The following is a 15466-nucleotide window of genomic DNA, read 5'->3' as shown; positions in this document are numbered from 1 at the left end:
GAACATTTGGATGCCCCAGCCTCTGCATTCACCTCCTTGATCCAACTCAATATTGTTCCCAATCTTACGTAGCATAAGACTGAGTGAATGGACCGCACAAGGTGACCAAATACTATGTTGATATTTCTCTTCAACCAATAATTTAGTAGCTCTACAATTCTTTGCGTTGTCTGTTATGACTTGGACAATGTTTGTAGCACCCACTTCTTCAATGGTAGAGATGAGAATATTAGCAATAAATGAGCTATCTTTTACTTGCCCTTCACAATCCACTGCTTTCAAAAACATTTCCCCTTTAGGGGACACTGCCAAAACATTGATCAATGGATAATTTCTATCATCTTTCCACCCATCTAAAACAATTGTTACCCTTGTCTCAATCCATCAATCTTTTATGGTCTTCAATTGTCCCTTAATCAACTTGACTTCTTTATCTAACAAGGTGGTTCGTACTCTCTCAAAACTGGGGCCCGAATACCTTGAAGGAGCTTAATTAGCACTTCTCACATCCTCTTCCAATATGGAGAGCAAACAATATCAAAAGATAGCCCATTCGCGTACAAGTATCTTGCTGTATCAATATCGGCAATTTCTCTACTTCGATTTTGAAATGCAGTTTCTAGTGGTCCCTTTTTTTTGTAAGGGGTGCTTCATTTTGAGAATCACAAGCAACTGAGGTAGTATAAAAGGGGTGATCTTCTATCAGAACATTATTGGTGGATTTCATTCCCTTTGCTTTTTTTAGATTTACTGCTACTACCATCGATGGCATTTTGCCTACGTTCTCTCTTTTGTGTCCTCGTGCTCTTAAATATATTCTATTACTGTTGAATTTGGTACACGTGCATTTTTTTCACGACATTTCTTGATTCCTCTTCCAAGGTATCCACACAAATGGCCTATTACATGAAAATATGAACTTTCCTTTCTACATCACAGTGCCAACATTTTTGACGGAAAGCATCAACTCCTAGAAGAGGACTTACAATATCCACATACTTCCGCAAAGGAGAATCAGAATGGGGTTTTATTCTTTGTTTGGTATTGCCTATTAAGGAAGAGGTAGATTCCATTATAGTTCCTTTTCCTATGGCAAGAAATTGTATACATATCTAGAATGTTTTTTTTGGAAAACAATGGCTAGATATTATTGGCAATGAAAGATAAATGAAAACAATAAAAAAGCTTAAACAAAAACAAAAAGTAAATGGAAGAAGGACTTACCTCTTCCACTTATTGTAAGCTTGCAAAGGTTTAGGAATGAGGCACACACACGTTAAGATAGCTCACAAACCAATTTCCAACTCCTCCTTTGACAACCAAACTCTAGCTCACTACCTATTTACTCTTGCTCAAAATAAAACTTACTTGCACACCACAAATGAGAGTTAGAAGCCAACATAAGCCTTTCGCTTACACTTTTTAGGGTTAAGGATGTGAAAAGTTTGTAAAATTTGCAAAAATAAAAAGCTACTTTTTGGCTGTTTGTGGGGTTCAATTTGGCCAAGTTTGACCGTGGTTTGATTTGGGCTAGACCAGTTCACCCAGGTTTGTCCGTCCATGCTTGAACTTCGAATTGGGTTGTCCAAAAAGGAACCTTGACTGAACTAGAGTATGAATTGTGTAGAGTGGGAATATCACTCAAGTTTCACAAATACAAAGATATGCTAATCATATAAAATATTTCAATTGATACATATGAAGTAAAACCTAGCATACACCATTCATACCACACTACCAGTAGGCAAGGAAATGATTACTTTATTAATACCAAAAACCAACATGAGCCCAATACCAATGTTCCAGACATTTATAGAAGGGTTGGTTAGTTGGAAACCAACCGATGCATTTCCTTACCACCTAACCACCCAACCTGACTAGCTTTAACAAGTACTAACATAATAGTTACTTTATTCCGACTACAAATTGTACTCAGACCATGTACCAGTTCGTACCGAGGCTGGTCTGGGTAACATAGATTTGAAGCAAAGAGTGGAATTGGGATGCCTGTGCAAGTGACTCCAATTAACTACATGCACATTCTTCACCCATCAGCAGCCATGGAATAGGTTCCATCTGCATTTTTTTATATCATTTGTTGATTGTCAAAGTAAAAATGAAATGGATCTTGTAGATATTGCAATATTGAAATATTCATGTTTATGGGAAGAATGCTTACAAAGGGGAAGAGATGTGACAAACTTCCCTTTCTTTTGGGTGGGAGGAAACAAGTAGATCATGTATTATGAGGTCTATCTGCATGAAATCATATTTAATTTTGGAGGGAATCACCTTTGTTGGCCTATAACAATACATGCAAGATGTTTGATTCACTGAGTTGAGTTAGCCTTGATACATTCTTGAAACATGTTTCTTTGTTCCTAATTTTAGAATTGTGGTGGATGAGAGTAAACAAGTAGGCAGTATGATCATTTGAGATTATTCTGCAAGAGAGCTCAACAAAAAGTTTGGGTTTTACATTTGTTTACAGATTGTATTTCTAGATTCATGAAATTTTAGCTTTGCAATGTTTTTGAGAGTTGGGCTTGTTTCATTGTCTTGGACAATGGCTCGAACATCTTATGTTTAGGTTCAGGTTTGCAGTCATGTTTGACTTTAGGTGAGGAACAAGAATCAACAACCTACGATATCAATGCTTGATTGAAGCCTCTAGATGAATTTACTATAAATCATGTGTAGATGTGGGATATGTTTGTCAAATTTTCAAGTACATTAGTACGTTATCAATTCTTACATATCGAAAGCCTAAATGCAACATTGTTGAGAGTTGTGCTTCTTTCATTGTCTTGGGCAATGTCTTGAACATCTTGTGTATTAGGTTCAGTTTTGCAATCATTTTTAACTTTAGGTGAGGAGTAAGAATTGATAGCCTATGATATTAATGCTTAGACTGAAGCCTCTAGATGGATTTACTATCAATCATGAGGGATCTGTTCTTTAAATTTTCAAGCATACTTTTATTTATCTCTTCTTACATTTGGAAGACCTAAATGCAAAACAGGGGTGTGAAAGAATAATACAAATGAAGAATTATTGATCCTATTTCAATGTTAGCTAGCTTTAGGAATTTATTGCTCTTTGGTTTTGATGAATCTTTAAATTATTAAAAACAATTTGTGAATGTTGCCAGTAACTGGGAAAAATCAGCTCAGCATGCAAGCAAATTATTGCTATGGCTGAGGTAGATTTAAGGAATCCTGACCGCACTAAAGGCTTATTTTAATAATAATGTGTTTTTGTTCACGTGGATTCAGTAGGTTTTGGGGTATAATGGAAAATTTTGGTTGGAAAAGAATGCCTTCCACGATTTCAGATTTCAAGTTGATCGTGAGAGAAGCATTACAAATGAGGTGAGTTCATTTTTTAAAAGAGGCAGCTAAAATTAACAGTAGATTGACACAAATACATTTTTTTCACACATTGGCTAGTTATACAAGTCCTCCATTTGGTAGCTAGAAATAAGTAAATGCTATTCAAGCTTGCATATTACGAGAATTTTGTTATTACAAATTACTATCAAGAGTAATCAATAAAGCTATAACAACTATTTCTTCTAGAATTGAAAATAATATACAATTTATTTTCCTCGTGATAGGAGCAAGTTGATCCCTTTACTCTTGTGGCTGATGAACTAGCAGTTATGGCTAATAGGTTACGTTCGATGGTTGTAACTGAGGTAAGGAAGTTCAGTTTCTTTCTGTTGATGTACAAACTTTGTTTCTTTGGTTGTATGTATTTGTTACAATATTCATTTGTTACCTGTTTTCAGCATCCCATGAATGAGATGCTCTGATGTAGCACATTGATAAGTGAAGTTCATCAATTTTGGTTGCATCATACAAGCAGTTGAAATTTCTGTTTAAATATATAATCATGACATAAAACTTTATCATTTTGCTTTTTGATTGATTGATTGATTGATTGGAATATTTGTTGTGTGAATACTTAAAGAAACGATTTTTGATGGTGTTGCTTAACTAAAGTATCTTTAAAATCACTTCATTGTTCTGTTTTCTCATATGTAACTAGTTGATGGCATATATTGATCTGTAATCACATGATTACAGTTCATCAATGTGAATGCCATTGTAGAAAAAATGAACAAGCTAACTGCTAATGGTTTCCACCTCTATACTAAAAAATGTATTTCTTTAATGAGTGCACAAACAAGGATGTGAATACGAAGGATGTATGTATCTGAAAATTTGAATATGGACAACCACAGAGAGGCACAGGAGATAACTGTGGGAAAACCTATCAAGTGAAAAATTTCAAATGCTATATATACAACATGAATTGCTTGTGTTTGTTTGTTTGGGCCTTTTACATATGTAGTGTTCAATTGAAATCTAAATACTTAAATAACTTTCCTACTTGCAAGAAAGATGTTGAATGGGACAAATGAATAACTCATTATGTAACAAATATACCAAATACAGTTGGTCTTAGGAGTTTGCTTACACAGTAATAATTTATGATGCATATAGTTTAGGTCAAGATGTTATCCTATATGGTTGTGATGCTGAATAAGTATCTTTCTGTGGATACATCAAGTAAGAGGGATAGTTTTGCCACTGTGTAATTGGACTAGATCCTTTTTGGGATTTTATCTTGCAATCGAGACATTAACCTATCAAACATGTGAACTGTTGTTTGCAGAAGTTCTTCAATGCATTTTCTTATCACAGTACTGCACATTATCATTGTTAGATCACTTTTGTGCATTTATAACTATACTGTGCTTCACGTCATTACAAGGGGATGACAGGGGACATGTTTTAGGTTTGGCAGTCTAAGGGGCCTTTTCTGGCGATGGCGATATGTGAGTTATATATATATATATATATAATTTTTCTTTTTTTAAAAATATATAATATATATAGAGAGAAAGAGAGATATATCATCATGTCAATTATTGATAGCAACATTTTCAATATGTAAATAATTCATGATAGTAGTATTAAAGCATTATGCTGTTGGTTTTTTAAAATCAAAGTAAAGTAACTCAAAATTGAAAACTTAAAAATACAACCACCTGTGAAATTCTGCCTCATTTGGGCTATCAATATCAAAAGAACTATCTCTATCACTTTCATACTTTTCTTCAAGTGGATCATCCATTGGAAGCCTGACTATTCCTGGTTGCACCTTCTCTTTGTCAATCTGCCTAACATCTTTGGGATCAGGATCCAAACTTCAGGTTTAACATCCCAATGCGCTACTGGAGATTGTTGATATTCAGTTTTTTGAGAATCTTGAAGTTTCAAGGTACTATGAACTGCAACGAGTTTTTGTTTGTTTGTTTTGAGGTAAGCTTGTTCCTCTTAATCAAGTGGATGAAGACATAGGCAGAGCAATTCGTCTGTGCAGTAGAGGAACTAGTAATCCGTGAGAATAAATGAATAACAAGCTGTTTCAATTCTATCGCATGCTTCCCATGAAAGTTCCACCATTCAATGAGCTCTTTTTGTGTAATAGTCACACTATCCATCTTAGACTTTGGTTTGCTGAATGTATGACCCTAAAGTTTGGAAAATTGAAGCCTCTACTTTGGAAATATGATTGCCTCCTTGCTGCTCTACATTTTACCAAGGGCTGGAGGAATTATCTTGGTAGGTCTGGGTGTATACCACTTTGGATTAAGAGGATAGGCAGTCATATGAAGAGGGGTGCTCATTGTGTTCTTTGCGACAATTCTCTTATGAATTGTGATCCAGGGTCCTTGTCAAAATTTTTTTACTTCTTTTGATCAAGAATGCTCTAAAAGGTCTCATAGATTCCTCCAAGGCTAAGAGAGTTTGTATTTGCATACTTGATTAACCCCACACTAGGGGTATCATAATTTCAGGAGAGTACAAGTACTCACCAGAATTCACCAAACTCATGAGTCTCGTCTCTAGACAAGTCCACTTGCCACTGTTTCTTACTTGTGAGTCTAGATGAGTTCTTGGGAGTACTCATCTGATTCTCATTCTTGGACTCTTTGAGTCCTAGTCTGGGACTCTTGTATTCCAGGCATGGAATCTTTAGTCTATCCAAGAAGGTTAAAAACATAAAAATGTAACTTTCTCTTCACCTTTTTTGGCCCAATCTTGTCCAAAACTCTGAGTCCTAATCTTGGACTCTCGTATTCCAAGCATGGAATCTTGAGTCTATCCAAGAAGGTTAAAAACATAAAAATTTAACTCTCTTCACCCTTTTTGGCCCAATTTTGTCCAAAACAGGCCTGAACAGTGAAGTAGGAAAGGAAGGAGAGGAGCGTTGGAGGCTTCTAGATTAAGACTTGGTAAATTGAGTAAAAAGAGGAGGGGAAAGAGGAGGATGTAGATTTCATTTGGTTGTTTTTCTCATTTTGACATATCATTAAATGTAAACATCTATGAACTCGTGATGTTATACATTCAAAAGTTTGAAACTTTGAGCAATAATTATGAAATTGTTAATATTGAGTGTTTGAAGATCATATGACCTATGTAATGTTTGGATTATGACAAATGTTAGGATTAAACCATGGACAGAAATAATAATTACATGCAGATATAACCAATAATAGAAAATAATAGATCACACAGAAAAAAACATAGGACACTAAGATTTAACGTGATTCACCCAAACCTCGGGCTACGTCCACCAAACAACAAGTCCGATATTATTATGATCCAGTGATTATAACCTGATTACAATTCGTAACCCCTTACAGTTCAATATTGCCGCAAGAACCAATTTCGCATCACAACTATAAAACAATCCCTAACCCTAAGCTCTTTTTATACAAGTATTTTTACCGCTTTAGGGTTATAATAATATTACATGTCGGCCCAAAATCCCGATAAAATAGGGCCCAAATTTTGCTTTTCGGGGCAATGCTTCAAGCCCCAAAGAATTTATGAAGTATGTACAACACTTTCCTGTTTAGTCACCACAATCTAACAACAAATTGGTAGTCAAATCAGGATATGTTCTTTGAATGAGTCAATTTAGGCTTTTATGTTCTCTGAATGTATTAATTTTTTTCCTTTTTTTTGTAAAGCTATGGTTTTTATTTGCTAAGTTCATGCCAAGTCCCAAGTCCAAAGTCCAACTCCAAACGTTGGGCTACCAAGTTTAGTTTGAGTCCTTAGACTGTAATCTCCCATTTTCTAGGACATTATAATTCTGTGTCGCCGACTCACTTTGCCTAGGTTACAGGGGCGAAAAGGTTCTTTATGGGGTTCAGTTTGAGGTTTGGCCTAGACATTTCCAGTTTCAGAGTCATCAGAGCAGTTTTGGCAAGTTGTCTGGTTGCTTACTATTTTTAGTAAGTAAATGGAGCACAGTATTTATGGTACCTCAGTATTGGTTTGGAAGCGTCTCGCCGAGAGCTTTCCAACGAGCTATTGCATGTGATTATTTGAGTTCATTTGGTTAACTATTTTAATACCTGATGATTATATGGTTTATTGACTAGTGACTATTAAAGTTCATTTAACTTGTCAATTTAAAAAGGTACTACGTTCACTTAAGTGACTAAAGGACAAAAAAGGTGTTTTATCCCACATTACTTAAAAGAGCGTATATCACATTGGGAAAAGCGATAAAGGTACAACAGACTCCACATGGGATGTCATGAAGATATAATATTTAAAACAAATATTAATCTGAGAGTTGGAAACAGTTGCTGGTTATCTCTTCGAGGACACAAACCCTTAAAGAAGCTTTTGAAGGTTGGATGCAAACCTAGCCTTCTTACAAGTTTTATCTACATTTGCCAATTTGACTGTAATTTCTGTTTATAAAAGTGGGTTATTTGGATTATTGCATGTTATTGTATTGCTGTTATATAATACAATAACGTCTTTGGCGGATATCTGAGTTACTCTTGATTTATATATGTACTTTTTGAATATTGGAGGAATCAAACAAGCTTTTCTAAGTTTTCTTGTATGTAAATCTGCTGGTTAGAAATTGATTAAGTTTTGGAATTTATATTGAATATTGGTTTTCTGTTTGGGATTAATTCTGCACTTTAATATCACAGGTTTTTGGAAAAATATTTGGAAAGGGATATTTCAGGGTATTAGAGCTGGTTTTCCTGCCAGCCTGTGGAATTATATCAGCAAATAAGTACAAAAGGGAAAAAAGAAGGAAGAATTGTACAGACCTTATGTGCTAGGAGATAGGTTATTCTTGACAACATCTGGGTAATGATGAAGCAGGAGCCAACTATCATAAGGAAATTGAGATAAATGAGGCACACCACAGCAAGCTTCAAAAGTCGATTGATGAGGCTATTGATAACAATGGAAACAAAATGTACCTGAGTATTCTTAGACAATATAGGCTACTGGGCATGACAAACATAGATCTTCATTTTCAAGTAGCAGTACATGATCAAATAATACATAACCTATAGGTCAAGTTAGCAGACAAAATATTTGAGCTTCTAAATGTGGGCAATAATAGACGGAAAATAGAGAGCACAGAGGCAAACACCGCAAATCAAGCAAGTCTTTGACTCGGGTCACAGACTGAGACGACATTGGTTTGTCCACAATAACTCAAAATAACACCCTCATTCCAGCACCAACAGTTGTTTCACCCCACACGTCTAGGACAAGGATCTCAGGTGGTTGACATTGTAGCATATTGAAGGTTGTAGGTTACAGAAGATACCACAAGGGCTTGGCATTCGTGGCATTGTTGTTGTAGATTCCTTGCCATGGGAGAAAATGAGGGGTTTCTGAACTAACAGAGAGCTTTCAGTCTGAGCCGTATTTCCTATACTAGCTCACGAGTTGTCTTAAATCAGATGGGTACCGCCAGGGTCACAACATTGTCCACACACACCGTAGGCAGTTGGATTTCCTTCCATGTACGGGTCCTTAGCTACAGTCACTAGTCGAGTGTTGTAACTGACATCCTTAGCAGAGATATTGGTTTTTGCAGACTCTGAGACTTTTAATGTAAAGAGTTGGAAGCAATATCCTACCACGTCGGGTCTGGACATTTCCATCATGGGTTGAGTCGTTAACAACTGCATTTTGCCCTCTCATGGCCTTCTATTTTTCTCGTCAGAAGGAGGTCGCAGGAAGTGTTTATTCACGTGGGTCAATGATTGGTGTTTTTCTCACGGGCCGCACATTTCTAGGGTCCACGATTAATAGTTGAGCACCATTTTGAGAGCCGCAGGAGTCTACAGGAACACTGACCCTTAAGCAAACTCAGTTGAGAGGAGGTCCAAACTCATTCGCACGACAGCCATAATCCAACTCATAGGCATCACAGTCCTCATTTGATATCCGCATTTCAGTTGGAACTTAGTAGGTGGTTTTAGTTTATACATTGAACACAACAACGACTTAGTTCTCCTTGACGGGTTGAGATGTCCATTTCATGCAGTTGGAATACTAGTAGGGAGCCATTGCAAGATAGTGGAAGTCGGAGTGCAGGGCCTATTGATAAATCCCAGGGTGCACACAGGAAGAAATGCCGGAGGATATTGTTTTCCAGGTGGGAATTTTTGGATTATTTTATCATTTTTGATAGATTCTATAATGTTGCTGAATTAAAGTTTGGAGGGAAATTATTGATTAAGTCAGCTAAGGCGGGTTATTAAGATTTTCCTCTGTGAATGCTTTGCTTGATCTTCCTATCCTGGATGCTTTATTGGAAACAAGAACCCTGATTATTTGGACTAGTCTGAAATTTTTGGAGCAAATCACACCTTCCATTTCATGGCATCATTTTTGAGCAGCTTTTCACTTTATGGAGTTCAGTGTGTATATGGTGTTGAAAACTTGCATGGTGATTAGGAGTTGGTTGACTTACATTTGGTGATGCTAGGAAGCCTTTTCTCTTCTACAGATCTTATTTAAGGTTCACTTGCAGGTTTGGAGGTGACTCTGAAAAAGACTTAAATGTTCTAGAATTTGCTACAGCAGTATACTGCCAGTTATATTCAGCATTGAGAAGGGTTTTCATGATAATTGTTTGACAAAATACCCCAGTTTTAAATCAGAACTCCATGGTCAGAATTAGTAGAGTTATTATAGTGGTAATATAACATTCTAAAAGTTTGTATTCAGCTTCAAGGTGCAATTTGCAAAAGTAAGCCTACAGACAGATCTTATGAAACAGGATTGGGTCCATTTCGGGCACATAAAAAGATACATGGCAGAGGAAGCGGGATGAGACTTCCAACACGATATTAAAACTGAAGTAAGGAGACTGTACGATAATTATAACAAATTCCCATCAAAACTTACAAAAGAATTTCCTTTCATTAATTATGTGGACTTTCAGCTAGCGCTGAAAACAAGATGTATATGATAAGAAACAAATACTATGAATTGGCTTGAGATCTCCTTGTAGAGGACAATTACAAAAATTTGCATAGGGAAGATATCAATCAACTTGATAGTAGTACTGATAAGGGCACAAGTATACTAACAGGTAATTGGGAGACAAAAGTATCTTATGGAGCTGTTTACACTAGTCCTTCTGATGAGCATATTGATGGCCCAAGTAGAAGAGTTGACCAAACCACCAACGTTGGCAACTCCCCATCTTATTTAGACATGAAAAACACCAGCATCGTATTTCGTGACATGGAAATTAACTTGGATGAATTTTATGGTGATACTAGGCTGGAAGTTATGTCAAATATTGAGGAGAAGCAAATGGACCACAATGTTGGCAGGATAGATGATCTAGTACACGTGGGGTTAAAGGACATATTTGAAAATGTTGTTCTCCTAAGTGATGAAAAATCAGAAAATTCTATGGAGAACAACCCACTTGTGTTCGAAGGAGATGATCAAAAACCATTATCACTCGTTGACTTATTGGATATGCTTTTGGTCAAAGAGGACAAGATTGTCCAAGTGTTGATGGGGATGGATGATTCTTTCAATTTGATTGAGGATCTCATATGGAAAATTGTGATAGAAGAGAGGCATGGGAATGTATGTGGTGTCACAAGTCCTCTTTTACATACTATATTTGAAACTTTGAAAATGATAAAATATGAGTACTTGCAACTATTAGTGGATAGAGATCTAGTGATAAAATTTGGAAAGGACAAGGAGAGTGAGGTAGATGAGCTATGCCTTCAATTGAGCTTAACACATTACTCCATCCACAAAACTGAAAATCAAACGAGTGGGGCAGCCACTTATGAAGAAGATAACTGTGGTTCAAGGGCACAAGAAGTCATGCAAATTATTGAAGAAATTCATAAAGCGGGTAGATGTGAAGAAAAACAATGTAATTCAATCACGTGTTCCCCGTTTGAGGCTTTCTATGATGAGGAAAATTCTATGGATCAACAAGTTGATGAGTCTGGAAATTCTGATTTTTATGACAGTAGCGGTACATCTTCACATGAGCACATGGTTAGTGATACAAGTGAGGACAATTTAGAGATTTCAATTAATGGTGAACCATCCTTTTACGGAGACTTTGACATAAGCGAGGGTACTTATGGGGGAGTAGGAAGTTCTGATTTATCCTTAGCATGCTCTGAGGGATTTTTCAGCATACCCAGAGTTTTATCACCCCGCTCTTATGAGATGGCCACGACCTACTTGTTGATTGGTGATTTTACTTGTTGGTATATTCTAGCTATCAGTGATTTACTTGTGTATGTAATAGTATTTTCGCTGATTCTATTTGGCCTTCAAGGGTCAGTGAGTTATTTGCAGACGAGTGGGGAGAACACACATTGTCTTACATTTCACATGAGGTGTCTACATTTTTTATTCAGCAGTATCTTGCAGACAGTGTTAGCCTTCATGATGTTGGTGATTCACCAACCACTCTTTCCTTTATCCAGGATCATGTTGATTGGGTGATCGGGGATCCAGGTGTTAATAGTATCTTACATTTGGTGGATTATGCCGTGTTGTTACATAGTCACAGGATTATGATTTTTATGTTTCAACCTTCTGACACATTAGAGTTCCAGAGATTGGTATTACTCCATTTCCACTAGGGTGATATAGTGGTGGAGTTAGATTGGCCGGATCTATCATTGTTATTGATACAGATATTACAGGAGTGGTATAGTGGTACAAATATTACAGGAGCTGGTCAGGGGTATCTCAGACAGCACATGAGTTCTCACTTGGGATCCAGGTGGAGCATCCCTATGTATTGCTTTTTATTGAGGAGCTTGTTGGATAGTTTGGTTGCTATCATCTTGGGGTGGATATTGGTATTTTGTTGAGCTCCCATCTTCACTTGACAGAAGAGACTCGCAGAGTCACTCATGGAGTGAGGCATTCATGCTGACTGAGGGTATTGGCGCACAAGGCAACAACACATGGTAGTTGGTGTACCTTTATGGTGAGACTTGGGATCCTGGCATTCAGTTATTTGGCACATTGATTCCTATTGTATTGTTTCACCATTCTGGATTTGGGATGATGCATGCCGAGTTATATTGGCTAAGGAGTAGAATCTCATTCTCAAGGTGAGTATGGGATCCTGACATTTGGTTTCTATAGTTATGAGCGGATTGCTTGAGGGCAAGCAATCTTTGAGAAGGGAGGCTTTGTAATGTCCCATTTTCTGTGACATTATAATTCTGTGTTGCTGGTTCACTTCGCTTAGGTTACGGGGGCGAAAAGGTTCTTAAAGAGGTTCAGTTTGAGGTCTGGCCTAGATATTTCCAATTTCAGACCCATCAGAGCAGTTTTGGTAAGTTGTCTGGATGCTTACTATTTTTAGTAAGAAAATAGAGCACTGTATTTTCGGTACCTCAATGTTGGTTTGGAAGCATCTCACCGAGAGCTTTCTAACGAGCAATTGCACGTGATTATCTGAGTTCATTTAGTCAGCTATTTTTAATACTTGATGATTATATGGTTTACTGACTAAGTGACTATTATAATTCATTTAATTTGTCACTTTATTTAAAAAGGTACTATGTTCACTTAAGTGACTAAAGGACAAAAAAGGTGCTTTATCCCACATTTACTTATATAATGGGCACCTACTGGTTATAACTTCGTGAAACACTTTGTAAGCAAGCTTTGATACCACTGTAATGGACACCCAGGAATGCCCAAAAGCTGAACCAAGGCTGAAATTATATTAATGCTGCGAATGCTGCAATCAATTACAAAGAGATGTATTCCAAAGGCCAAACCCTAAGGGAATGACGTCTAGAATGTTACGACAGAGAATGAACGTCCTCTATTGCCCAAAAAGGAGTGTGATTCACACATCCAAGATCTTATGAAATGCAAGTTATAATCATCCGATGTCATAATCCGATAATCAACAATGAGACTTTCAGCCCTATTTATCCTTTTCTTCATCCTTCTGGAAGGAACTAAAACATTAATTAATTGCAAGAGCTAGAAGCTTCCTCCTTCCAATAATTAATGCATACCGTAGAAATTCCTCCCTGGGAATAATTAATTAAATCATGAGAAGCTTCCGTCCTTCCAATAATTAATACATACCCTAGAAACTATTAATACAAAGTCACCTTTTAATTTTTAATTGAATGACTTTAATTTTTCTTATCCTCCACTTAAATTTTGGAGAACATGAAGGCCAAAAGATGGGATCATTACAACTTAAAAGAGCGTACATCACATTGGGAAAAGTGATAAAGGTACAACAGACTCCACATGGGATGTCATGAAGATATAATATTTAAAACAAATATTAATCTGGGAGCTGGAAACAGTTGCTAGTTATCTCTTCGAGGACGCAAACCCTTGAAGAAGCTTTTGAAGGTTGGACGCAAACCTAGCCTTCTTATAGGTTTTATCTACATTTGCCAATCTGACTGTAATTTCTATTTATAAGATTGGGTTATTTGGATTATTGCATGTTATTGTATTGCTGTTATATAATACAGTAACATCTTTGGCAGATATCCAAGTTAACTCCTGGTTTATATATGTACTTTTTGAATATTGGAGGAATAAAACAAGCTTTTTTGAGTTTTCTTGTATGTAAATCTGCTAGTTAGAAATTGATTAAAGTTTTGGAATTTATATTGAATATTGGTTTTTTGTTTAGGTTTAATTTTGCACTTTAATATCACGGGTTTTTGGAAAAATATCCAGGAAGGGATATTTCATAGACTTTGGGTGATATGATAGAGCAAATATATTTGCAAGCAAAATTAATGTAATGAAGATTAACATTTTAATAAAATGTAATAATATTGTACAAATCAATGTTACACCAGTATTGGGGTATGTTGAGAGGCCAGGACACTGGGACGAGTTTCCAAGAAGGGGGAAAAATGGACCTCATTTTCGGGACGGCTAGGGGATGATGACAAGGGGAGGATGGGGTAGGGAGGGGTGTTGTTTAGTATATATATAGAACTTGAAATGCTTCTCATGAAATGAAGTTTCAGTAGAACATACCAAATTAAAATACTTGAACATAGCAAAATTGCAACATGAACTAGAATCATTGAACATAACATAGTAACATATTACATAACATATTACATACCCAGTAATAACAATCAAAATTCAAAATTCAAATAGAAATCAAGTACCCATTCCATTGGTAGCATGGTTGCGGAATAACAGAGGTGGGGGTACTTGGGTACGCAAGTGCCTGGTGTGGGGACGTCTCGGTGAGCCTGCTTTTTTCATTCTCCACAAACCAACATGGATGTAGAGCATTCTACATCTTCAATAGCTTATCCAACAAAATAAAATAGCTAACATATCTAGTCTCAATTGGTTTGAGGAATTCTTTCCTTGAATAAGATTGGAATAGTGCAAGTGGAGTGTGATGGTTAAATACAAACATTTGTATGTCTCTAGCTTTGGTCACTACTATCTTCACCCAATCTATTTTTCCTATGTCTTTCAAAGCACTATTCAAAGCATGCACAAAATATGAAGTCCAAAAAATATGACTAAGCACTCTCAACCATCAAATCGGCTAACATACAAACATGAGTGGAATTCGTCTCAACATGCATAACAGTAGAAGACCCAACCTTCTCTATAGTCGCCATCAAAATGACAAATTGGTAATCAACATGTTTTCATTTCCCATAATAATCAATAGCTCTGAGAAAGTACGAATCATTAGAGTATGTAATAATATATTAGCTCACCCTTCCATGATAATGAAATAGCTAGTACTAATGCATATTTCTATCATCTCCATCACCATGTTCACCTTTGAATATTGTTTGTCAATGCGCCACAATGACGTGCCCTCCCCGAAAACTCTACCTCTTCAGAACAAGGGTTTGGGATGTGGGGACTTTGAAGAAATGCCCTCCCATAACATTGCCACCTTGCTAGGGGTGCTGCTGGGTCTCTAACTATATGGCACCCTATAGTGACTGCAACTTAAAACTTTGTGAAAAGTAGTTTGCTTTTTATGGGACATTGGTAAAGATGTTATATTGCAGATTTTGGGTTGACGATTTCAGTTCACCTCAATTTGTGTATATCAGTGTTGTGCCCCCCAC

General features: G+C 36.5%; 1 protein-coding gene across 2 annotated transcripts in view; it reads left to right on the top strand.

Annotated features, from left to right (window-relative positions):
• GPS1 (geranyl diphosphate synthase 1) overlaps positions 1-15466 on the top strand; it is a 185285-nt gene that overhangs the window by 8957 nt on the left and 160862 nt on the right. For both annotated transcript variants that reach the window (XM_089818979.1, XM_089818980.1), the window contains exons 3-4: positions 3279-3371; positions 3617-3697. In XM_089818979.1, the coding sequence (XP_089675105.1) occupies positions 3279-3371; positions 3617-3697 (174 nt within the window). The remainder of the gene's footprint in view (positions 1-3278; positions 3372-3616; positions 3698-15466) is intronic.

The sequence above is a fragment of the Cupressus sempervirens genome, chromosome 3 (assembly GCF_028749045.1).
Source record: "Cupressus sempervirens isolate cs-2001-9-10 chromosome 3, ASM2874904v1, whole genome shotgun sequence".
Taxonomy (NCBI): Eukaryota; Viridiplantae; Streptophyta; class Pinopsida; order Cupressales; family Cupressaceae; genus Cupressus; species Cupressus sempervirens.
The sequence above is the reverse complement of the archived record's forward strand: the minus strand, read 5'-3'. Positions and strand labels throughout refer to the sequence as shown.